This window comes from Urocitellus parryii, chromosome 12 (assembly GCF_045843805.1).
Source record: "Urocitellus parryii isolate mUroPar1 chromosome 12, mUroPar1.hap1, whole genome shotgun sequence".
NCBI lineage: Eukaryota > Metazoa > Chordata > Mammalia > Rodentia > Sciuridae > Urocitellus > Urocitellus parryii.
The window spans coordinates 87,120,254-87,146,861 of NC_135542.1; the positions used below are offsets into that span (position 1 = coordinate 87,120,254).

General features: G+C 37.1%; 1 protein-coding gene across 1 annotated transcript in view; it reads right to left on the minus strand.

The window, feature by feature from the left end:
- The window catches only part of Ppp3r1 (protein phosphatase 3 regulatory subunit B, alpha), a 61,703-nt gene extending 53,103 nt beyond the window's left edge, over positions 1-8,600 (minus strand). The window contains exon 1 of the mRNA XM_026387207.2: positions 8,123-8,600. Within this exon, the coding sequence (XP_026242992.1) occupies positions 8,123-8,125 (3 nt within the window). The 5' untranslated portion in view covers positions 8,126-8,600. The remainder of the gene's footprint in view (positions 1-8,122) is intronic.
- Between the last annotated feature and the right edge of the window lie 18,008 nt (positions 8,601-26,608).

Here is a 26,608-nt window from a genome sequence, read left to right on the forward strand (position 1 = left end):
AAATCAATAACCAATCCTCTTCCACAGCCCTCACCCTCAATGGTATGTATCCCTTTTGCCTCAGTAAATTATCTTGCTTCAAACTATTCTGAGACTGAAACTTGGGACACCTGGTATGAACTGCATTATTAAAACATATCTATAGTCAGGACCTAGTCATCTCTTTCTGACTTTGATTTTTTTTCTCTTCTGATTTTTTTCTGTTTCTTCTTTCCTTCCACCCCACTGGTGATTAAACTCAACAATGCATGCTAGCCAAGAACAGCACTCTTTACCAGAGCTACATCCCCAAGGCTTTTAAAAAAATGTTATTTTAAGACAGGGTCTTGCTAAATTGCCCACACTGTCCCCAAATTGTTGATTGGTCTGCTAAGCTCCCGAGTAGCTGAGATTACAGGTGTGCCATAGAAAGGCCCTCCTTTCTTTTTACTCCCTACTCTTTACTCTTTACCTTTTCTATAGTTCATTCCATGAATCATTCTTTTTCCTAGCTTCTCATTTTCTAATTCTAAAGAATATCTCCACATCCTCCTCCATCCCAATAATAATTTACTGCAATTTTAAACCACAAAACTATCCTTTGTCCTTTTTTTTTCACAAATGTCTCAAAAAAGGAATTGACATTACCTCCAATGTCTCATCAGCACCTATTTCTTTGCTTTACTTATTTATTCACATGTATTATCAAGTATTTGGAATAAAACAATGAAAAGACAGGTTTCTATAGTCATATAGATCATATTCCCTTGAGATCGTATTTTCAGTACCTAGCACTAATCTGAGTTGTCTTAAAGATTATCAATACTATTTTAATGGCAAATTCCACCAATAACAACTACTGAGGATTGAACTCAAGGCTGCTTAACCACTAAGGCACAGCCCTTTTTGGTATTTTATTTAGAGACAGGGTCTCACCAAGTTACTTAGGGCCTCACTAAATTACTGAAGGCTGGCCTTGAACTTTCGATCTCCTACCTCAGCTTCCTGAGCCCACCAGTAACTTCTTAATCCTAATCATAACCCACCCATCAGTAATCAACTTGACACAAACATTCCAACTCTCTTTTTCAAGTATACTATTAAATTTCTTCATTAAGAAATTTCAATGGAATGTCTCAAGCCCATCAATTTACTTTTTAAAACCAAACTTATCTTCTTCTAATAACTTCTTTCAAGAAGCAACTTTCCTACTTTCCTATACTGAATTAATAATTTAGAATTATCTTTACAGCCAATCCCTAGGTTGTGTCATCTTTTAATGACTTTCTTCATAGTTTCTTTTCAACTCTATATTTTTTCCTTTATTTTATTTATTTTTATTTGGTGCTGAGGATTGAACCCAGTGCCTCACAAGTGCAAGGCAAGTGCTCTGCCACTGAGCCACAACCCCAGCCCTCAACTCTATATTTAAAATGTCTCCATCTCTATTCACTTTCAAATCCTCATAACTTCATACCTCTAATACCACAAAGCTGTACTCCCACTTACAATTCCCACTTCTTCCAAAGCAATTTCAGCAACTTATTTCCAGATTAACCAATAGTTCCCCAGGGGCTGGGGCCGTGGCTCAGTGGTAGCACACTTGCCTGGTATGTGTGAGGCACTGGGTTCGATTCTCAGCACCATGTATAAATAAATAAAAGTAAACATCTATCAACAACTAAAAAATATTTTTTAAAATAAATAAATAAAAATAGTTCCCTACGAGAATCAAACTGAAGTCAAACAGTTAAGGCCACCTGCAACCTAATACAACTTCCTTTCTAAGATATAACAGTTTTTATCTTTACTTCCTTCCCTTTTATGTTAAAGGATGAGAAAAATACCCCTCTTATTTTAGGAGTCTTAGTCTTATTCCATCCTACTTCCTTAGGGACAGGAAACTGTCAAAATCTCATCCTTTTCCTTTGAAATCAAAAGACAACTTCTCCCTTCTTTTCCTGGTTTATTTTTATTTTTTTTATTTGTTTTAATTAGTTACACATGATAGTACAATGACCTTGACATATCATAAGAAAAATGAGAAATTATATTCCTGGCTTATTTCTTTGACCCCAAAATAAATCCTTCCTCAAACCTGAGTCTTCTCGCTTTCATTCTCTCTGCTTCTATTTGAAGCTTTAAAGAATAATCAATACTCAACATCTGGCCACCCATTTATTAATTAACTCACTACATCCTGGCCTTCTTTGCTGCCATTATAACAAACTATTGCACTGGAACTTTCCTTAGCCTTCCAAAAGACAACCAACTACTACTTTCCTGATCTATAAAGTATTATTTACTTCTGACTCCTTCTTCCTTAAAACTCCTTTCAATCTGGGCAGTACTAAATTTTCAAGGATTTCCTATTTTTAAAAAATCCAACCATTTTAAGTATTACAGTACAAGATTTTGAAAACTAAAGACAAAAAACATGGATTAGTCAAATTCCATTTATCAAAATTTTATTTCTGCACCAGACCTGTAAATTAGCTATAATTACACTGTTAACACATGACCATGAAAGGAATATGAAACGGTAAGGAGAAAAAATTAAGAAAATTTAATTTTCCAACTATCTCTCTAGCTGTTCATTAGCAAACAACTATCAAAAGTTCCTCACCCTCTGTCTGCCTCTTACACGCAATTCGCTTTAGAGTTCACCCTCTTTGCTTCTCATTTTATACTCTCTCTGTAAATTTAATTTGGTTTCATGGCTTTAACTACTGCCTAATATAGACAATTCCCAAATCTTTAATCCAAGCCCAGATTTCTCTTCTGAACTCTGGATATAGACAGCCAAATACCTGTTGGCCATAGCCACATAGATGACTCATGTCCAAAACAGAAACCCTCATCACTCCCCCAAATTTCCTTTTTCTGTATCTCCCAGGAGAATGTGCATTTCTAACAAAGTCCCAAATGATGCTGATTAATCAAGATCCACACTTTGAGAATCACTACACAAACATATGTGCTGCTTTCAACCTCCAGGCAATCAAGATTCTGCTATTTCCTAAAGTCATGATATCTAGTCAATATTTCAGAGCACTCCACAGAACTCAAAATCTTGCAACACAGCATTCCAAACAATAATTACCAAAAGGTAAGACTAAAAATAATGGTCTTCAACAAACTCAAGTTTCTTGAAGACAGGCATAGTACTTGCCATATACCCCAGAATTGAACCTAACACAAGTAGATGCTCAACAAACAGTGGCTTAAATGGGCAGTATTATCACCTATAGAGTCACCAAAGCCAAAAACAAAAGCAGGATTCACTCCTTTTCTTTCCCATAATCCAGAAGTAATCAAGTCCTTTCTTCTACCTCCTAAATGTATCTCATAACCTCTTCTCCATCTGCATTGTCACTATATTCTCTCAGGTTTTTATTTCTCATATGAATTACTGTAATTAATTCTTAATAGATTCCCATATCTAGATTTATCCATCTTAATTAATATCATAAGACCACCAAACTGATCTCTTTTTAAAAGTAAATGAGACAATGTCATTCTCCCAGTTAAAAATACAAGACTGGGGCTGAGGTGGTAGAGTGCTCAGTGGTAGAGTGCTCACCTAGCATGCATGAGGCACTGGGTTTGATCCTAATTACCACATAAAAATAAAATATTGTGACGACCTAAAACTAAAAAATAAATATTAAAAAAATAAAATAAATAAAAATACATGACTGAAATTTTGGGAGGGGAAAAAAATTACTGCCTCATACAATATACAAGCCCATCTATGATCTTGCCTAAATCTCCCTGACATTTTCTCCCTTCCACCCTACTCCACTGTTCTCCAATCATGCTAAACTAATATACTTTTAATTTACAGTGGGGCTACTTTCTGATAAACCTATCATAAGTTAAAAAATACCTTAAATAAAAAATGAACTTAATACAACCAACCTATTGAACATCACAGCTTAATCTAGCCTACCTTAAAGCTAGATGTTCAGAACACTTCAGCCCACAGTAGGGCTAAAATCTAACAAAAAGCTTATTTTATAATAAAGTAATGAAAATCTCACATAATTCACTGAATACTGAAAGTGAAAAACAGAATGGTCAATGTATGTTAAAATACAATTTCCATTGAATGCTTACCACTTTCACACTACCATAAAGTTGAAAATCATAAGTCAAACCATTATTAGTCAGACTCCATCTGCACTCGTTCTTTAAATGCTTTGTACAGCTCTTGGCTCTTATGACTTTGAGCATAAGCTCCCTATCAGGAGTGTCCTTCCCCCTTGGCTAAATACTCATCCTTTTAAGACTCAGCTCAGGCACCTTATCTTCTAGAAAGCTTTGAGTGATTTCCATCCCAATTTGGATTAAGCCTCTTGTCTGCCACATGCTCTTATGGCACCTTGTTTTGTGTTTAATTGCACATATCATACTACATTATCATGGTCTTGTTTACCCCACTTGATTAAGTTGCTTAGAGATAATAATCATGTCTTATTTTTATAAAATCAGTACTAAACAGATTAACAGACACTTGACTAAAATTTAAATACATTCCTTGATATTCTCCAAACAATAGCTCTCAAAATTTAGAAAACATCACAATCACCTGGAAGCCTTATAAAACCTAGACTGCTTGGCTCATCCCCAGTTTTGGATTCAGTTGTTCCAGGGTGGAGCCAACAAGTTTCTAGATAGCTATTGATGCCACGGGTCCAGGAACCACATTTTGAGAATATCCTGTCTCTCCCCACCTTCAGATTTTGAAGTGTTTTCTAGATGTTTCCAATTATCCCTTTTACAATTCTAATAATCTTTTTTTGATTTGTTTGTTTGTGAGTGCTGGGGACTGAACTCAGGGATGCTCTACCACTGAGCTGTATCTCCAGTTCTTTTATTTTTATTTTGAGATAGAATCCTGTTAAGTCACCCAGGCTGGCCTCAAACTTTTGATCCTTCTGCCTTAGCCTCCCAAATTGCTGGGATTACAATCATGGGCCACTACATCCGGCAATCTTAATAGAGCTAGCACAATTTTTACCTCCTTCAATAAAATTTTCCCTAATTCCCAACTTATCTTTCCTCGATTTTCTATCATGTTTTGTGTGTTTTCTTACAAGATTCATCACATGCTTATTTTACAATTAGTGGCATTTATCCAATGTTTTCTACTTAAGTGAGTAGAAAACCTGCCTTAATTATCTTAATAATTAATAATCACAATAACCAGTAAAGAGCAGACAAAAATCTACCAGTATTTGTTAATACTAATGAGTCCCCCTTGCTTGCCCCAGACTCTAGGCCCATGGTCTGTCTGACTTCCTTATAGCCCCTTACTATCAATGACAGATGCCTGATTCTTCTAGGCTTATCTGTTGTTATCCCTAACTGACCCTTAGTCAGCTTCCTTACCTTTATCCTGAATCATTTTAATTTTCTCATCCACTATGGGACATAATGAGGGGAGAAACTGTCTCCTAATAACTGATGTAAATTTTAATTCTGTGGTCCTAAGACTGGTTGCTTGCCATTATCAAGAAAAAAAATAGTCATAGCAGACAATAATAAATTTAAATTCTAGCTACAGAATCATGGAGATAAAGACTATTTTAATGAAAAGTTTAAAAGTACAAAGACATAAAGTCCTTTGTAAAATTTAAAGTTGTTTTAAGAAACAAAACTTAATAGACTGTGTTTATATAAGTATCCAAAACAAAATCCACATTATTTATTCCAACAAAAACAACTTGGTTCAGGGAAAATTGCTAGGAGCTCAGTACTTCAGATTTTTAAACGCATATACCAAAACACTCATACTTCTGGGTGCTTAATTCAAATAGGAATGAAGAGAGGGAAAGAATAATGCTCAAGATAAAAAGAAAACTACTTTTAGGGCAGCAATTAAGATACTTATCAGCAAAAGTCCTTAAGAGATTGAACTAAATCCCTCTTACTTTGTCCTTATTTGAATTATTCAGTTATAGAAATACTATAAAATCTATTACAAAAATATAAGTATGTTCATGATATCAAAAGCAAGAGTTATAATAGAAATTTCCCAAAGGGAGTGAAAATTTTCAGAATTTCATGTTCAATTCATTAGGAGAATTACCAGATCCCTCTCAAGCCTGACTTATTTGAGTGAGTCAATATCCATATGGCAAAATTGAATTATAGATAGATTATAGTCTTCACATATCTTGGTTAATGCTATTTCAACAGACCAAAATCCTAAAGTTGGGAAATCACTGTCATCACAAATTATGTAGGTCCTAAAATGGTACCAGGAGGATGGAAGAGAAAAGAGCCAACAGTATACCAGAAAACTTAAGAGGAAGAAGTTGGAAACAGCAAGAAAATAACTACTTGGAGTGAAAACAATATCATCAGGCACATCTTAAAAATACTATAAAAGGTTAGGAAATACTGAATACCAAAAAAAGATAAATTTAAGGGCTAAGGGGTTGGTGATGTAGACGGTGGTAGAGCTTATGCACATTCACTGCAACAAAGATCTTCAAGATCCTGATCTTTCAATAAAATACATGCATTAGAAGTTCCATTAAAGCACTGCAGTGCAATTCATAACTTCAAACGACTAAGCCAAGAGGAAGACCGTATTCTAGCTCTCATCATCATCTTTCCAAATTGTTTTCTGTAATAGCATGAAAAAACAAATAATTTCGTGCTTTGGCTGGGAAAGTTGTCTCTAAACTGTCTCCCCAAACTGGCAGGGGAAAACTTCCTATACATATCAAAATCACAAATCATTTATTAAGTCTGTTCCTAATCTGGATTTAAGTATGCTAGTTAAGCATACTTAATCATTCACCCTATATTCTAAATAAATGTTGATTTGCTTAAATATTTTAATTTCCTTTTCTCCCCTCACCATCACCACCAAATTGATTTTCAATTGCAATAACAGAATTTTTTCTCTTCACTAATCCACTCCGTATTCTGAAGTACTTAAATTCTACAAACAGGATTGGAAGACTATACAATTAAAGGTGCCACGTAATATCCAATATTAGTCTAAAAATCTGACAACTTTCGAAGGCTTTTTAGAGAAAGTGAACAACCCAGCCTCATGTTCAAATAACTGATATATACGGAACAGCACCGAGAATTTCTCCTACTATGTACACACAATTCTTGATTACAAAGAGGAAACTACACGGGCTAAGCGGAGTTAGTAAACCGGTAAAGTAACAGGCTAAAAGGGCGTCGTTGATTTCTTGGCTACAGTGACAGGCGGGAGACACACCCCTAGCGTTGGTCTGAAACACTACAGCAGTGAATTCTACCTAGGGATTAATGTGCGGGTAAGGAAAGATAAATTTAAATCGCCATGATTCAAAAACAACCACCCCAAGAGAGACAGACGCGAAGGTAACAAAGAAAATGAAGAGCGCTGGGTAGTTAAAAAAAATAACAGAAACCCACTATCCCCATTTCTCCAAGACCAAGCTGTCCTGTTTTAATGACTATACACCTTGAACCTTTCCGGTTCGCCAAAGCAGAGGGAGAAGCAGCAACGAAAGAAACCCCCTAAGGTTGCAAACAGCAGCGAGATAAATACTAACAGGAGAGGTGGGAAGTAAATGGCAGGATTCCTGCCAAGGCTCACTGGTAGAAAATGGGGAGTGAGTGGGAGAAACAGAAGCTCTAGAGAGAAAGTGGGTCTTACATAAAGCGCCATTTGCCACATATTTTCATTTCCATAGGATTTCGGAATACCCTCCAACTTGGGTGAGTGAGTCTGGGGGCGGACAGGGGGACTCCACGTGGAGGAGGGCTGGGAAAGGAGTAACGCGCAGCGACGAGGCTGTCGGCGAGGGCGGGGGGCGGCGGGGGTCGAGGCTGGGGCGGGATCCCGGCGAGCGCGGGTGGGGCGGCCAAGGGGCGACCCGAGGTCCCGGGGGCGGGCGCGGGGGCCCTGCCGTAGCGCCAGGCCGGCCGCAGTCCTGTCAAGCAGGCGGTCCGCCGCCCCCGCCGAACCCGGCCAGTGAAGGCTCTTCCGCACCCGCGGGGCACCGGTGGGGCCCGGGTCTCTCGAATTTTCCACCGGGGGAGGCCGACCAGGGTCGTCGGGGATCTCCCCCGACCCTGGCAACGGCGGGCGGGGACGCATAGTGCAGGGGGGAAGCCAAGGTCTCACCATTTTGCTCGGCGGGTCGGCGGCTCACTCGCGCGGTGAAGAGTCTGCTCTAACGAGCTCCGCAGGAAGCGGCGGCGGCAGCGGCCCAGCTGCGGCCCTCGGGACGCCCGGGGAGGGGGTGCGGGCTGGGGGAGGGGAGGCGGCGCCGCGGGGCCCGCGCCGGCCGGGTGACTGGGCACACGAGAGAGCGGGCAGGGCGGGGGAAAGAAATTAAGGTCGAGATTCAGAGAGCGAGCGCGGGAGGAGAGGCGGCGGGAGGGAAGCGAGGCGGAAAGGCGGAGAGGAGGGGGAAAAGGGGCCGAGAGGGCCGGGCGGCTCGGGGACTGCAGCGTTGCGCTCGCGCCGGAGCCGTGACGGACTCACTGCAGTGGCTCGCGCTGACCCGCAACCTCAAGGCACGAAAAAGGGGGAGGGCAGGAGAGGGAGGGGAGAGCGGAGCGCAGCAGCGCGCGGGGCGGAGGGCGGGGGCGCGGGGGGCCGGCGGCGGGGGTGGAGCTTCCGCGAGCGCCGCACATCCGGGAACCCGCGTTCCCGACTCGGCGGCTGCAGCCGCGGCACTCTGGCGAGCTCTGGTTGGGGAGTGCGGAGCGCGCGGACCACGTTCGCCCTCCGCCCGTCGCCCCTTGCGTGCGGGGCGGGTGGGGGGAAGCTAGGGGCGGGGGCGCAGACGTCCGTGACGTCGTGTGGCGGATCCCTTCCTGTCATGTGGCTGGAGGCGGGCGGGGAGGAAGGTAGGGCGGGGAGGAGGAGGAAATGCGAGGGTTCCCCGGGAGGGAGGAAACGCGAAGGGGTGAGCGGGCAGCGAGCGGAGGGGGCACCTGGGCCCACGAGTAGGAGCCTCATGGGGGAGGAGGAGCAACAGAGCGGCCTTAAGGTGTCAGAACCACCCAGGCGCCGCACCAAAAAAGAGGAAAAAAAGCCAAGTCCTGGGGCTAGAGGAAATCAAAGGTATCTTTACATCTGCGTACCGACTTGGACCGACTACAGAATTGCAGGGCGCATCTGGACTGTCGTCACTCCAGTGCAGCACCCTCAGGACCACGCTATAGTATAAACTGGAGGCCAGCAGCGCAGTTGGAAAGCAAAGCTGGCCGCAGCTTAAGGTGTGGGGAGCCAGTGAACATGAGTGGCTGCTTCCCACTCGCGCAAAGAATTTCCCACCCATCTCTAATTTCCGTAAACCTTCCAGGTTGTCCTTTGGCAGGGTGCAGCCGTGTTTGTTTTTTGAGAAATACTCCAAGGCAGATTGCCCACTGACTCTCTTTATTAAAGCTATATCCATTCTGGTGGCAGGAAATTCCGACTACAATAGGAAAAGAAGTTCTGAAAAGCATAAGGAGAAAAGTTATGTTCGAGACAAAAAAGAAAACTGTCAGGAGAGGTGTGATAAGGATAACGAAAAGAAAACATTTTGCAAATATTTTAACCAATTATTCCTTTTTAAGTCTTGATATGCAAGCAGGCATGTGTGTCTGTGTGTATCTCAGCAGATAGAATATTTTCTGAGCGAATAGAACTTATTTATTAAAGGATTTATTAACCCTTTGGGTAGTTTTGTAAAAAGTTAGAATACTGTTTTTAAAGACAGTATGTTAATAGGGGAACTTTATTCTTTTTTTTCTGTGCTAATTATTTTTCTATATGATAAGCACCTGTTTTCTTATAAAGGCGCTGTGTGTGTGTGTGTGTGTGTGTCTGTCTGTCTGTCTGTCTCCCCCCACCCCTCAGCTTCTTTGGTTCTGTGTCAGGTTGAAGGAGGAAAAGTAATTAGACATACAAGTTGTATCACACAGTGACTCTATCAAGGAAAGGCCAAGAAGTAACACTGTTACTTCCACCATTTGATCTGGGTTTCTTGAGTTAGATGTGTATAAAATTAAGATATACTTTTTTATGTAAAAAAAAAATCCCTTTCTCATTTCTGCTTCTTAGAGATATTGTTATTGCATTTTTATGTCCCTTGGACACTTTCAATGAAAATCAAATTATTTTGGCCAAACACTAAATACTAAGGAGTTCGAGCTATATAGAATGCAGTAGATTTAAGTTAACACACAATTTGATTATATTTGTGGCATATTAGACTATAATCATTCAACAAATACCTATTGAGAACCTCAATCAGAAATTAGAGATCTGAGAAAGATTGGTTAGTCTCTTGTTACTGGCCAAAACCAGAGATAAGGCCAGCCTCCTATTCTTCCTGCAAATCCCAAAGTTTACCACTTAACATTCTCTCATGGATATGAAACACAGGCATATAGCAAGTGATATTTCTGACCTGAAATGAATTATTTTGAATCCAGTGAGAAATAAGTCCAAAATGCAAATTTAATACCCAGGTCCACACCCCCCACACACATAGTCCTGCTAAAAGCACATACATTTTTGTTTAAAAAAAATAGGCAGATTAACAAGCAGTAAACCTCATATTTTTGTGGGTAATGTTTCCTAGAAATGTTAGCAACCAAAAATGATGATCAGAAAGTGCTACGTCAGTTAAGTTGGAGGGAAAGATACTAAAAACAGATACCAGTTAAACGAATCATAAAAGGTAGGCATGGCACGTGGTAATAAGAAATACCAATGACAGGAAAGAAGGGATGAATATGAAAGACATGAAGCAAAATGAACTGGCAATGCAGCTTAGTGGATGTGGAGAGAGAAAAGATAACTAGTTTGAGTTTGGGTGATATGGATTGAGAGGATAAGAGAAGTCAGGAGAAGTTTGGTTTTAAAGATGTAAAGTTTTGAGTTAGGGATATAACTTAGTGGCATAGTGTGTGTTTAGCACGTGTTCAATCCCCAGCACCCCAAAATTTTTCTTTCATGTTTGAGTTGATGAATTATCTCAGTAGAAATGTTGAAATAGAAGCCGGATGTGAACATTAGAATAAAATAGAGCTGTCAAAGTCAACTTTGAAACAGAAATTGAAACATATTTTCAGCTTTTTCCTTATTTAGTGATGGGGTAGGGGGACCCCAAGATAGTAGTATAGTTGCAAGGGAGAAAGGAAATTAAGGGAAAAGTTTTAAGAAAGAGAAAAGAGTGTTTACGGTCATATTTGACCACTGGCAACCTCAGACTTTGGTGTCTTCACAATTATTTTTAAGAAGGTATAAATGAGCCAAGCATGGTGGCACACATGTAATCCCAGCTACTCAAGAGGTTCTCAGGCAGGAAGATTGTAAGTTTGAGTCCAGCATCTGCAATTTAGCAAGACCTTGTCTCAAAAGATAAAAAATAACCAGGTGCAGTGTTGTGTTCCTGTAATTGCAGTGACTCCAGAGGCTGAGGCAAGAGGATCTCAAGTTTGAAACCAGCCTCAGTACTTTATTGAGGCCCTAAGCAAATTAGGAAGACCCTGCCTCAAAATAAAAATAAAAAGGGCTGGAGATGTGGCTCAGTGATAAAGCACCCTGGGTTCAATCCTCAATATCAAAATAAATAAATTAAAATTTTTGAAAGTCCAAAGATGTACCTGAGTGGTAGAGTGCCCCTGGGTTCTAACCCCAGAAAGAAAAGAAAAAAAAGTTTTAAATGCCATAGAATATTATGTGATTTGTATATCTTCTCAGTCATAAGGATATCCAAACTACTGCTTTATTCTTTAATGACTTATCGATGTCATATATTTTATATAACACTTAAGGGTTACAGAAGAAACAAATCACTGTTCCTGTTCTTTATGGTATTCCAGTACATCATTCCTCCCAAATGTCCATTTTTTTCATGATTATATTTTCTAATGTTAACTACAAACCATGCTTGATTTTAATATACATAGGAAAACAAGGAAAAACATTAATCAATTAAAACCACATGAAAGCAATTCCTTTTGAGTACATACATATTGTTAACACAGATTTAGAGGAAACATCAACTCCCTTCCTAGATAGAATGTCCTAGCTCAAGAATCCCAGATTTTAAAATACTTTTTACCTTTGGTCACCTAGTGTCATTCCACAAAATTCCTTTGTGAGTGGGTGCTTAGATTGCTTGGAGAATAGATCGCCTTCCTTCCCAGAATCCTTTTTTGTAGTGAGGAGAAAGCATGGATGAAAACTTAACTCCTTGCTTCAGGGCATGATCAAGGAAAGGTTCCCTGGCACCTGAATTGGCAGAGAAACGGGGCCATTCCCTTCTTGCTAAGTAGCAGAGTTTTGTGCTACAGATTCTAAATTCCATCTTGGAAACTCATTTCTCCATAGAAACCATTTCACGAAGAATCCTATAAACAATGGCCTTCCTAGAAAAGCCTGCCTAAATTATAATGTAACTGAAATTCTGTGTATTTGCTATTGAATGAACATAATAGTAGAAAACAATGCTCTTAAAAATATTTATCTTTATAAGTAGAAAACATATCCCAAGTACAGGATGGAATTTTTTCTTCATTTTAAGCATAACCACTTTTAAAATTTATGGACTTTTCCAATTCCACAAAAGAATAGTATTGAATTGTTCAAAATAAAACCTCTATCACTTACTTAAGTGAAACATGAATTAGAACAAATTTTGTTGACTTTTGGTGTTGTTATTTTTGTGGTGCTGGGAATCAAACCCAGAGTCTTACATATGCCAGGCAAGCACTCTGCCATTGAGCTATATCCCTAGCCCTTGTTTTGTCCAGTTTTTGAGACAGAATCTCACTATGTTGCCCAGGCTGTTCTCAAATTTGACAAAAATGGTCCTCCAGCCTCAATCTCCAGAGTAGCTGAAACTATAGGTGCCACCATACTGGGCAGGAAAGCTTTTAAATTAGGAAAACTTTTGGGGGAAAAAATAAATTGTGTAAGTTGTTTCTATATTAAACACTAGGCCCAAAAGAAAAGGGATTGGTGTGTGGGGGGGCAGTTCCTAAGATTTATTCCTAAACCTCTTATATCCACATCTAATGTGTGTTGGAGGGGGAAAAAAACAGTGTTTTTAAAGGCAGTTTGTTAACACTCTTTATATAATAAACTTTATCCTCTTTTGTGCTAATTATTTTTCCATAGGAGTATGTTACAACTGAGTAATTATCTGCATAAAGATGACTATTAAATTCATAAAATAGAGGCCAGAGAGCAGAGAAGCAATAGAACCAGGCCCCAAACAGAAAGAACTAAAAGTGGGCTACGAGGTAGCTCCATGACAAAGCACTTGCCTTGCAGTTGTGAAGCCTTCCCTAGGTTCAATTCCCAGTTTTAAAAGGAAAAAAGAAAAGCCAAAAAAAAAAAAAAAAACACCAAAAAAGGGAAGAACTAAAGGTAATGTCTCCATATAAGTGTAGTAAGGAGAAAGGAATAATAGAAAGGTGATGGGCTACCAGAAGTGCAGAAGACCGAGCAGTGAAGCCTGCAAGCTGAAGGAGAAGAGTTCAAGATCAAAGGGAATAGTGCTGCTAAGTGGTCAGTCCAACAGTGTGGTCAGTCCAACAGTGTGGTCAGTCCAACAGTGTGGTCAAAGAGGACCAAGTCAGATGCAGGCGTATAGGTGATTCTCAGTGTATGTCTATGTGTATCCATCAGGACATAAGATGATCTAGATCATCTTGAAGTTTTTCCTCTGAATTAGAAAACTCACTGTTTCTTTAGGCTCTTGTACATAAAAATAAATGCCAATATAAAAAGTCTGTGATTGCCAAGAAATAACCTGGTCACTTGGGCTTTGGGCATATTTCCATTTTACTAGTTTGCTAAGAGCACTTAACGTATACAGTTTACCTAAACATAACAGAAAATAAGATTTTAAAGTGAAACAGAAATATTATGGCACTATCTATCATAGTTCTTGACTAATACTCATGTACTCAAAAATATCTGCAGGTATAACTCCACACATGAGATCATGTTCAAGGACAGAGTGAGGCACTGATTCTAATCTTACCTCCAGTCCATTTCTATGTGAAATTTGGATAATTATTTGGTTCAAATCTGAGCTATTTTAAGATGGTAACCAGTAGCAAGGCTGAAGACAAACTTGTTAAAGAATGTCTTCAAGGGGCTGGGGTTGTATAGCTCAGTGGCAGAGCACTTGCCTCGCACATATGAGGCACTAGGTTGGATCCTCAGCATCACATAAAAATAAAATAAAGATATTGTGTCCATGTATAACCAAAAAAATTTTTAAATCATCAGTACTTTTGCCACAATGCATACATTCTATATTAAAATCTATCTAATGTAGCTATTTCAAGATCAGTGCATTAGAGCTGGGGTTGTGGCTCAGTGGTAGAGTGCTTGTCTTGAATGTGTGAGGCACTGGTTTTGATCCTCAGCACCACATAAAAAGCAAATAAGAATTCATACCCAACTTGAATCAAATGTATGATATGTCAAGATCATTGTAATGTTTTGAGTAACTAATAAAAAAAGTAAATAAATAAAGGTATTGCATCCATCTACAACTAAAAAAAATTAAAAAAAAATAAATGCAATAAACATAATGGAAATTTTTAAGTTCTTAAAATACTTGAGAAACTAAATAGAATTAATGGTTAATTGAATTTATAACTTGTACTTTGTTTTCACTAAATGTTCTGAAGTTTTGTTATAATCCAATTTCCACCCTTTATCCACAGCATTTGTAGATTTCAAGTAGCAATAAGAATACTATAGAGAAATTTTAAAATGGAAAGAGAAAAGACATCAAGGAAGGAATCTTTGTATCATTTCACAATGGTTCTTAGGAGATCTTTAATAAATAAAGTATTAGGATTTCAGTTGTATATAGTTTATATAGACTATCTAAAAATAAAATTCCTAGGTGCTGAATCAGGATTTTATGCATGCGACATGCTGAATCAGTTCTTTCAAATGTGAGCATTTTTCACAGACTTTTCAAAGTAGATTGTGGCTCCCAAAGGGGAAAAGAGTGAGAATTCCTGACTCCTCCATTACTGGGAATCAAACTCATGTCCTGGTGCATGCTGGGCAAGTGCTGTACCACTGCAACTATGTCCCCAGCCAGCAGGCTATTCTTGAAAATAGAGGAAATGAGTAAACTAGAATATCCATTAATTTGGGGGGATTGAACCCAGGGGTGCTATACAAGAGCTATATTCCCAGCTTCCCTTCACCACCATCTCCTTTTCTTTTCTTTTTCTTTTTTCTTTCTTCCTTTCTTCCTTTTTTCTTTGAGACAGAGTCATATTAAGTTGCAGAGGCTGGTCCCCAACCTGCTATCCTCGTGCTTTAGCCTCCCAAGTCACTGGCATTATAAGGCTATGCCAACCACACTCATATCTATTTATTAACTCATTCTATATTTGAAAAGTTATGTACTTCAGGATCAGGCTGACTTCTAGAAAGGGGAACATTTTATTGATTATAAGTCATATATACTAGGGCTTAATTTATTTTAGATAGTGGACTTCAGAAATCCCTGCTGAGTTCTCTTAGGAATAGAGAGGAAATGCCACTATAATGCCATTTAGTTGTGGGTAAACCATAACTGGAGAATAGTTTAGGATGGCATTTTCTAAGTGGGGTTATGGAGGGAATGGAGGACACCAAGGAACAATTAGTAACTTGTCTTTGCCTGTCCTTTGCTTCCACTGTTTCCACTAGAAGGAACTACTCTGAACATTGCTATACTATTTTTGAGCAAAACTGTTCTCTCTTGCCCAACTCTGGACACTGAGTAATTGTTTAGTGACATAAATGGAATAGCTTAATTCTAAAGGATCCCTTGAGGAGGGGGTTATTGGATCAATAACATGATTATTATAGAAAATATTTTAAATACAGAAAAGTACAAAGAAAGGAAAAATCATCTGTAATCATACTATCATAAGCATTGTTTACATTTTGATTATATATAATCATGTATATGCAGTTATTAATTGGGAACAATGTTTTATTACTTTTCCATTTAATATTTAAGTGTTAATTCTGATGTATTTTGATATTCTTCAAGAATATTATTTTTTATGTTTTTATATATTCAATAATGTTAATTCCTGTCTTTTATTTATTTTAAAAACCCCTATGAATTTTCATTTTTGTTGTTTTTAGGTTTTCCCTAATACAGACAATGATATATTAAACATCTTTGTAAATCTTTTTGCCATCTCTAATTTTTTTTAGGATATGTTAATAGTAATAGAATTATATACCCAAAGGATAAAAACATTTTGTTTGTTTTTTGAGATGGCCAAGCTGGCCTTGAATTCCTGTGCTCAAGAGATCCCTTGCCTCAGCCTCCAAAGCAATTGAGACTTATAGGCCTGCGCCACCACACTTGGTGGTAGCATTTTAAAACTGGGTGTGAGAGTGAGTTTTAAAAATACCTAATATATTCAGTCAAATTAACCTTCAGAAAGTTTGTGACATTGTACATTTTCACCAGCAGTGCCCATTTCCCACAGCTATGCACACTGTGTATTGATGTTTTTTCTAAATGTAGGTTTTGTAAATCTTTAAGCAACTGGAAACTCAACTTGCATTTTAAAATTTACTGGTTTATTGAACATTTTTCTTAAGTTTTGACCTTTTAATGTCTAAGAATGTATCTTTTTGACTTACCTGTTCATTGTCCACTTTTCTTGGGGAAATTTTTCTATAAGAATTTTTTGTAGATGAAGGAAATGATCCCCCTGTCATGTATTAGGATGATTTCCTTGTTTGTTGATTGACTTTTGATTCTGTTTTGGCATTTAAAATTTTTCTATTCTGTATACAGGAGAAAATGCAAATGTGGATGACACTAAAGAGTCATATTCTTAACATAAATATTCCCCTAAGAATATTTATTTAAGGTCTTTTGTTACTATTAATCCATCTTGCCTATGCTGAGCATTGCATATATATCCACTGGCTAGATTTGAAGACAATATATCTAGTAAATTACCAACAATTTTTTTACTTACAGAGTATGGGTTAAAAAAGGCTGTCCCAACATTGGCTAGTTACTGCTGAAGAGACAATCCTATTCATTCAAAATTTCAGTCTGACCTTAAAAATAAGCAGAACTGATTTGTCAGTTACTTCTTAAATGAAGAGGCAAATAACCTATGCAAATACTACAATAAGGCCACATTCTGAACTAGCCATACAATTAAAAAATGAAATCTTCGAGGGTTGAAAATACATATGAAGGTTTTTTAAAAATGTCTTATAATGCTGGGTGTGATGGCTCACGCCTGTAATTCCAGGGGCTCAGGAGGCTGAAGCAGGAGGATTTCAAGTTCAAGGCCAGCTTCAACAAATTAGCAAGACCCTATCTCAAAATTCAAAAATTAAAAAGAGCTGGGAATGCAGTTCAGTGATTAAGTACCCTGGGTTCAATCCCTGATACCAAAAAAAAAAAAATAGTCTTATGATCGAGCGGGGGTCAGCTATGTTTAATATTTGATTATAATCTGTACCTATTGTTTATATAGCCCATCTATTTATATGGTATAAATATCCTATATGTGACACACAGTGGTTGACAGTGTTTCTCTAGCCAAGCACACATACCACTCTCAAAATTATGTAAAATTTTGTATCATTTTGCTCTCTTTATGGAACCTACATAAAGTAAAAGACAGACCTTTAAACCAGCCTACATTGTTACTTTTTGCCATGTTCTAGAGATTAAAACAATTTTGCTTTGACAAAAGTAACTAGATACAGTTACAAGCCTTGTTTCCATTCTAGTCATTTAATTCTCATTCTGTTTCCCTAGTGGAATAGGTTCTTATTTGTGCAATATTCTTAATTAGAAATATCTTCTATATAGAAAAAGAATTGACTGATTAAATCATTACTTTTTATATAGTGATTTCAACTATCATAGAAATTTGTTTTTTCAGGGTCAAATTGTAAGCAAGTTTAAAATATTGACTAGTATATGCTCTATAATGTTATTCTTTCAGAAAATATAAGAGTAACTATAATGGCATATTTTGAAGAAATGAATTAGTAGAAATAAATATATACAATATAAAGTTGTAAACTGTGAATTTAGTAGATCAGCTATACCTGTTTATTCATTATTGTATTGCTAAAATTAGTCAATACACTTTGTAAAATGTGCTCTTTAAAACAATTTATAAATGTGTATAAGATATACAAAATTATGAAATTTTAAATAGAACTTATTTCTGCATAAATGGCAAATTTCATTCTCAAAGTCACAACCGGATGTTACAGTGCAGATATATTTTATGCATTTTGACAGAATGAGGAAATTGATTGTAATCTCTAAGAAAATAATTTATATAAAAATGAGCAAAGTTGAAATGTTTGCTAAGTAGTTTTCTCCAGTGAATTCTATATGTTCTATAATTTTAAAGAGCATGTTCAAATCATAATACATGTGTGTACACACGTACACAAATTGATTTTCAATTATTATGCATTTCATTTTATTCTCTAAATGATATAGGATCCTGCTGTTCTGTAACTGTTTCTCTCACCAACTCATGTGCTCTTGTGACACATTTGACTTGGAGAGCTCTGGTAACAATGGTTCAAGACACCCAAACCCAAACTTAAGACTACTTTTTAAAAGTCAATCCTTCCATTAAGAACAGGTCTAGAAGTTCATATAATAGCTACAATGGCATGTCCATTAGCCTGTCAGACAGCAAGCCCAGATGCTGAGATGAGAAAAAAAGCAATGGTCCAACTTCTCTAACTTTGTGTAAACACTTATGGAGACATTTGGAGACATTCATGACCACAAACTTACCCACATTTTCTCATTTGGAATGTCTTGAGCTATATATAGAAATAGCAGAAATACACTCTTCTCTATTGTTTCCTAAACCAGTGTTTTTATTTATTAGATAATAATATATAACACTAAACATTTTTTAAATTACAGTTTTGTTTATATAGTAAATGTGTTTCCAAGATACATAGGAAGCAGATATGTGAAGTAAGAAAATTGATTTTTAACTATCTTTTTTGTTTGTTTGTTTGTTTGAACCACAACTGTGGTTTATGATTCCATTGCCTGAACATGTAGCACTCCGTAAATACCATTTTATGATTATACTTCATGTTTAGAGTTTGTAATTACATATATAATATAAGGCACTAAAATGAAAATCTGAGAATAAGACATTAATATGAAAATCTGAGAATTTTTTTAATATTTATTTTTTTTTAGTTGTAGTCAGACACAATACCTTTGTTTTATTTATTTATTTTTATGTGGTGCTGAGGATCGAACCCAGGGCCCTGTGTGTGCTAGGCGAGCGCTCTACCACTGAGCCACAATCCCAGTCCCTGAGAAATGTTTTTTTAAATTAATATTTGTTTCTCAAATTTCTAGTTTTACAAGTTTAGTTGTAAGTCTTTTAACAAGCTCCATGGAGTACATTACAGAGACTGAAGCAGTAAGCAGTTAATAAGTGCAAGAACCTGAAAGAAAAAGAAATACAAGAAAACATAGAAGAGGAAGATGGAAAGAGATTTTTTGGTTTGGTGTTGTTGTTGTTGTTGGCTTTTTTGTGTATGTTTTTGGTTTGTTTGTTTTTGTGTTTTCTTTTTTGTACTGGGGATTGAATCCAGGGGTGCTCTACCACTGAGGTACTGATGTACATTCCTGTTTTGAGATAGGGTGGAGTTCCACAGTAGAGAGCTTGCCTAGCATGCTTGAGGCCCTGGATTGAATCCCCCAGCATGGCAAAAAGCAAAGCAAACAAAGAAAACAAATGGTTTTTAAATTTGAAACTCTGCCTTGGTGTCAGAAAAATGAATTTCTATTTTGATTTGCATGTTTAAAAATGAACAAATGTTTGCTTTTTAAATGGCGTTCATTTTTCAAAAGAGATACGTTGTGCCTATGGTGCTGTGTCTCCTATTTGTGGGTTGGACAGAGCACTTTAGATGCCCTGCCATAGTCACACAATTAAGAATGTGATAGTTGGAGGATGACAGATGTGTAATTAAGGAGAAGTGATTAATTCTTCTGAATATAAACTGAGCTCAATATGCTTATCTTATTTTGTCATTCTAAAAATGTATTAAACCTAAGTTAATTAAGAATGTTAAGAACAGAGTGCTTGGTGGGTCATGGTGGCGGGTGCCTATGATCCCAGCAGCTCTAGAGGCTGAAGCAGGAGGATCACGAGTCCAAAGCCAGCCTCAGCAAAAGCGAGGCCCTAAGCAACTCAGGGAGACCCTCTCTCTAAATAAAATACAAAATAGGGCTGGGGATGTGGCTCAGTGGTCGAGTGCCCCTGAATTCAATCCCCAGCACCCGCCCCCCCCCCCCCAAAAAAAAAAAAAGAGAGTGCTCACAGGGGCTGGAGGAAGATCACTCCTAAGTTTGTTTTAAATCTTGATTTGGTGTCTTAACGACCATTCTTAAATCTGACTTCTAGTTTTCAGCTTTTTCAAATGTGTTTCAAGTCCACTAGTTGGCTAATTAGACTTACAAAATGAAAAGGAATGTCCCTATGGAAGGATTTCTTGGTGAAGCAACCTGAAATCTGATAATGTGTTTTACTAATATGGAGGTAGGTGAATTCAATCCATGCATTTTTAAGTTTCATTCTGTGTTTTGCTCTGTATTTTTTTCAGGTCTTTCAGGGGATCAAACTTGAACTTCCCCCTTTTTCATCTACCATGTGGACAGAGCAATCACAACAAATTTTGGGGTCCCAGCACCTTAGTAGTACATGAATACTGTTAATGGGAACTTGAATTTAAAATAACTTTTTTTTGAAAAAGAGTAGAAATAGAAAACATGCCTCAGAGAATCACAATCCATGTCTGGGATGCATTTTTATCATCTCTAAAATAAAGGACTTAAAATAGATCAAGGCCCAGCATCATCCCTCCCAGCTCCAAAGGTTTATGCTCTTATTGTTTCTCAAAGACCTATGAAACTTGCCAGGGCAAAAGCAGGCAAGTGTGTACCCTCTGGGAGGAACTCAGAGGTTTTTGTTACTTTTAGCAACCATTTCAATTGAGAACCTCATTTTATTCTGCTGGCTATAGAACAGAGGCCTGCCACTTTCATTTCCAATCTGAATCACTTGGATCAATGTCAGAGAGAATAGAGCCTTCTTGTTCAAGATATGCACATAAAAATAATATTTAAAAAGAAAACTACAAGGGCTGGGGATGTGGCTCAAGCGGTAGCGTGCTCGCCTGGCATGCGTGAGGCCCAGGTTCGATCCTCAGCACCACATACAAAGATGTTGTGTCTGCCGATAACTAAAAAAAAAAAATAAATATTAAAAGTTCTCTCTCTCTCTCCCTCTCTCTCTCTCCCTCTCTCTTAAAAAAAAAAAAAGAAAACTACAAAATATACTAACATAAAAAAAGCTCAAAAGCTCTTAGAGCAAAATATTTAAAGGGGGGAATGTTAACCCTTTATAAAAGGATCATGGGATAGCCTTTAATTACATATCACTTATATTCCTGGGAATAAGAAAAACCTTAAAAGACTGGATCATAGAAAGCTTTTGCAATTTAAAGAAACCCTTTTTTTTCTACACTGATGTAGCTAATAGAAAACTAATTGGAACTTTATTTTCTTTTTTTAAGATTTATTTATTTATTTTCAGTTGTAGCTGGACACAATACCTTTATTTTATTTATTTATGTGGTGCTGAGGATCAAACCCAGCACCTCGTGCATGCTAGGCGAGCGCTCTACCGATGAGCCATGACGCCAGCCCACTTTCTTTTCTTTTTAAGAAGAAAAGCCACTAGAGATTAGACTCTAATGTTGTAAGTGATTCCTTGTCATAGGAATAATTTACGATGCCCAGATGGGTGAAGAGATAGGGGTCCATGGGGTAGGAAATGGTTTGAAAATATTTAGAAATAAAAATCTTCCTAATCTGAATCTAGCTTTTCTATGGTAGAATTACATGTGTTTTAATTCTAGGTGACTGATTAAGTTTAATCATCAATATTAAAATCATCTCATTTGTCAGCTAAGTTATAACTGGAGCACACCAGCAAAAGGTAGCACTAGAATTAACACACACACTGGAATGTTAACTCACCCACATTCTGCCTACTATCCCCATTCTCCTCCCGAACTACACCCCCATGTGCTTTTGCATGCAGAGTTCTCTTTAAAGCCAGTGAGAGTTTCTTGCGTGGGAAATCAAAGCTACCTTATATAAAAGCATATGGTTAGGAGTCCAGAGGACATTGAAAAATACTATATACTTGTAGTCTCCCTGGGGGGTGCTATCCAACAATGAGACCCTTCAATTTTGCATTTCTTATGCCTACGCTGTTTAAATTGGTGGCCTCAGTGCTATAGCACCAGGGTTTGTTTTTACATTTAGTTCCCTTGGATTTTTTTTTTTTATTAATCTACTTACACACACACACACACACACACGCAAAATAGGGAAAGAAGGCAAGGGGCGAGGAAAGAATAAATCATTATGCAGCTCTCAACCTCCACAGGAAAATAGCAGTACAAACCCACAGATCCAGAAGTGTCAAGTAATGGGAATGTTTGTTTACAAGTCACAGATTCAATTACATAACTGGATCAGTTAGGGGACTCTAGTGAGTGTATCATGGGTGGGAAAACCTTTGCTTTTGAGTTACTCAAGACTTCATCTCTGAAATAGGTTCATATAGAATGTTTACTTGTTTTTACTTTATGAATTTTTTTTTAGTTTTGTTGTACAAAAACAAAAAGTACAGTGTTTCCATGTAGAATAGCCTCTCATTCTTTATTATTAAAAATATTAGATTGCCTTAAAACACATTCTCTTCATGAGAGTTGTTAAACCAACAGCATGCACTTATAAGGAAAATTGGAATAGCTTTTTATTTGCCAGCCTAGAATTCCTGTCTGATTTCACAGGGGAAAATGTGTTATATGACTAAGGGATCAGTCCTAACTCTCCTCCATTCTTCACCTTATAACTTCTTTTATTGGTGGTTTATTTTTTTATTTAAGTTTTATGACTACATAATGTTTAGAAAATGAAAACCTTTAAAAATATTTCCACATTATGCTGGGGGTGATGGTGCATGCCTGTAACTCCAGTAACCTGGGAGGCTGAGACAGGAGGATTGCAAGTTCAAGACCAGCCCCAGCAATTTAGAGAAGCCCTAAGCAATTTAGTGAGACCCTGTCTCAAAATAAAAATTAGAAAGGACTGGGGATGTTGCTCAGTGGCTAAATGCCTCTGGGTTCAAAATAAAACAAAACATGTAAATAAAAATTTCTTAGATCTGAGATAGTATAAAAATTCAACTCTAAAGAAAAAAGTTAAAAAATCAAATAAGTCATTACATTGGACTATAGTAAACTTCATAAGTAGTTACTTTCAACAACACTCTTAAAAAATGGTTTTATGATCTTTTTAATCCTTACACTTATAATTAATCTTTAAAAATATTTTTCCCTGAAAATTTATAGCCAGATTTCATTGCTACGTTGGTAAGAATGGGAATTAATTCTGAAAGATTATAAGTAACCAACTTTTTTTGGGGGGGAGGGGGGTACTGGGATTGAACCTAGGAGTACTTAATCACTGGATCATATTCCTAGTTTTTTTAATTTTTAATTTTTTTAAATTTTAGACAAGATCTCACTAAATTGCTGCATATGGCCTGGAACTTGTGATCCTCCTGTCTCCAGGTTTTGAAGTTGCTGGGATTACAGGTCTGTGCCACCATCCCCAGCTAATTAACCAACTTCTGATAGCAAATTAAACTAAAACTATGGTTTCAAAGTCAGAACATTCATATAACATTGTTTTTCTTTCTCATCTCTCTAACTTGTTATTCAATTGAGTCAGTTTAGTGTTATATGCTATTCCCTAGGGGAAAATCCTAAGGGAATTATTACAGAAGAATATGTTTTTCACCAGGCAGACAAAAGCACTGAGTTAGGTCCCTCAGGGAACCTTCTTAGGGTGTTCTGTTAATGGTGCAGGGCTAGAAGGGAGCTTCCCAGGGCTGAGACACAGTACCCAGAGGGCTGCTCAGCTCTTCTTTCTAGTAGACATTGAGGACAGGTATTAAGTCCAAATTAATCTGGCAAGAAATGGCTTGTTTGGTTTTTTTGTTTGTTTATATTCAAGTCTGGGCATAGAGCATGATATTTCGTGGCCTATGTCCTACTCAAGTTAAAGATGGGACTGAAATGATTTATTGTCTAGAGACAAGAATAGTGCAATCAACTACAATAAATGATCTGGAAGAATAGTTAAGTAGATTGTGTGTTCCCAATGCAGCAATATCATAGTGCCTCTGTGGTAGGATTTTGATATTTACCACGTGGTGAAGTTAGTTAAGGTCCTTCCATCCATTGAATTGTCACTGAATATTAGGCAGAGGAAAATGAGTCAAAGGACAAGGGTAGATATCTACTACAGTTGGATTTCTCTCAACTTCTATTCAAATTCTTGGTCCTTAGAGATTTTAATGCCATGTTGTTTCAATAATAGGTGATAAAGATGAATTACACAATTTATGTGGAGGTTAATTATATGAACAAGATTTTACACATCTGTAAATGTGTAAAACAATGATAGTGTACAGAGATGCCTACTTTGTCTGCTGCCCAAAGGCATAAAAAAATCATCATATAAAATGATAATCACAATTATAATATTTTATCCATGATGCCTTAATTTAAATATTGAGCCTAAACTTTCAAAGCACTGTTAAGTACATAAGCTAATTTATACATAATCAGAGTTCTTTATTACACAAAGTACAATACTATGAGGTGTGAAATGGGAATGTTACATACTTGTATTTTTAGAGGATGAAAGAGGAGTGGATTTTAGACAGTTTAAAATATAAATGTTCTTCATTGCTGTATGTATACTATACTACTATACTTCCATACAAAGTTTAAAAGTCTCTGGAAATATTACATGTGTATCAATTTGGTATAAAAATCACTAAAAATGGGTGTGTCAGTTCTTAAGAAAGGACATGTGTTATTTTTTTAATATTTATTTTTCAGTTGTAGTTGTACACAATACCTTTATTTTATTTATTTATTTTTATGTGGTGCTGAGGATTCGAACCCAGGGCCTCTCACATGCTAGGTGACCACTCTACCACTGAGCCACAACCCCAACCCCATATTCCTTTTTTTTTTTAAATAAAAATGGATAGAGATGTCTTTAAAGAGTAATTTTTATCTATCTATCCTTCAAAATGATTCTGATGATTTGTGGGTGGTCTTAAACTCTGGAGATATAACTGAGGTTTTATTAGGATACCTTGCATTAGTTTTTTTAAGTTTAGAGAGACAGAGTAGGGACAAAGGAGAGAGTACATTTCTACCCAGACAGCGTGGTTTCTGGTGTCACTTCTTGGTGATCTGTTTGAGATGATGCAAAGGGAATGAATGAGGCTGAGGCAGAATGATTACAAGTTTAAGGCCCAGACTGTATATATATATACATTTTTGTATATACATATGTACATTTTGTCCTCAGTTGAAAAATCAAGAATTGTTTTCAGAACCTTAAACAAAGATCAATATAAATTACATAAGTCATATATTGCCTGAGGACCTTAATGGAGCATATAATAAATACTAATTAACTTTAGCAACACCCTTGTGGTAAAAATGTTATTACTCTACCTCCCCTTTAAACAGTCAGGGAGACAAAGATTATATGAGACCAAGCAATTCACCTGGGATGTGTGGAAGAAGTTGCTAAACCAGAAAAGAGAACCCAGGAGGTTGGAATCTGAACCCCATGTGCTTACATTTTAAGATATCTCATTATGCATATCATCTCTACTTTTCTTTACATTGATATATCTGAAGTAGGGAATAGAGTATATATACTACTGAGAATCACCCCCAACCTCAAAATTTAGCTACTCATTTTCCAAGACCTATAATTACAAATTACTTATTCATAATACAAACACTTCAGTAGTTTAGATCTGAGTTTATTTAGTAAGCTTCAAATTGTTCCTACAGTTGGATTAGAAATGAAATTTAATAAGAAAATGAGGATTGAGAACAACAATTAAAATAAAACAAAGTTCTTTAAGCAGATAAGTGATTTACTTGTTCATTGTTTTTATAAACACATGCTGTTTATTATTATTATTAGTGTGTGTATGTGGTACTGGGGATTAAATCCAGGGATTAAATCAACGGTGGTAGGCAAGTGCTCTATCACTGAGCTACACCCCAGCCCCAACTTTTATACTTTTGTCCCCACAGTTGTTAACTCATAAGGTAACCCAGGAATTGCATTTTGATCTCCTACCCTGTCTCAACCCCTTTGTGTATAGAGACCACTCAATAAAGACATTGTCAGAAACACAATAGTTCTCCCAGTTGTAGATGGACCAGTAATGAGCATAAGGTGATGTAAAATGGATAAAACGACCTATAAACTAGATTGTTTACTAAAGCATTCACTTAATATAGCATATTTACTCATTTAACCAAGTAATTTGTAATTTAAACAATCCTAGAAATGAAACTGAGGGGCCTGTGTTGACTTTAACTAGTTAGCTTTGGTAAATAAACACCAGTGCTATTTCTATTTTAAAAATAAACATTTAACAACTGGGGTATGATTTATGATTA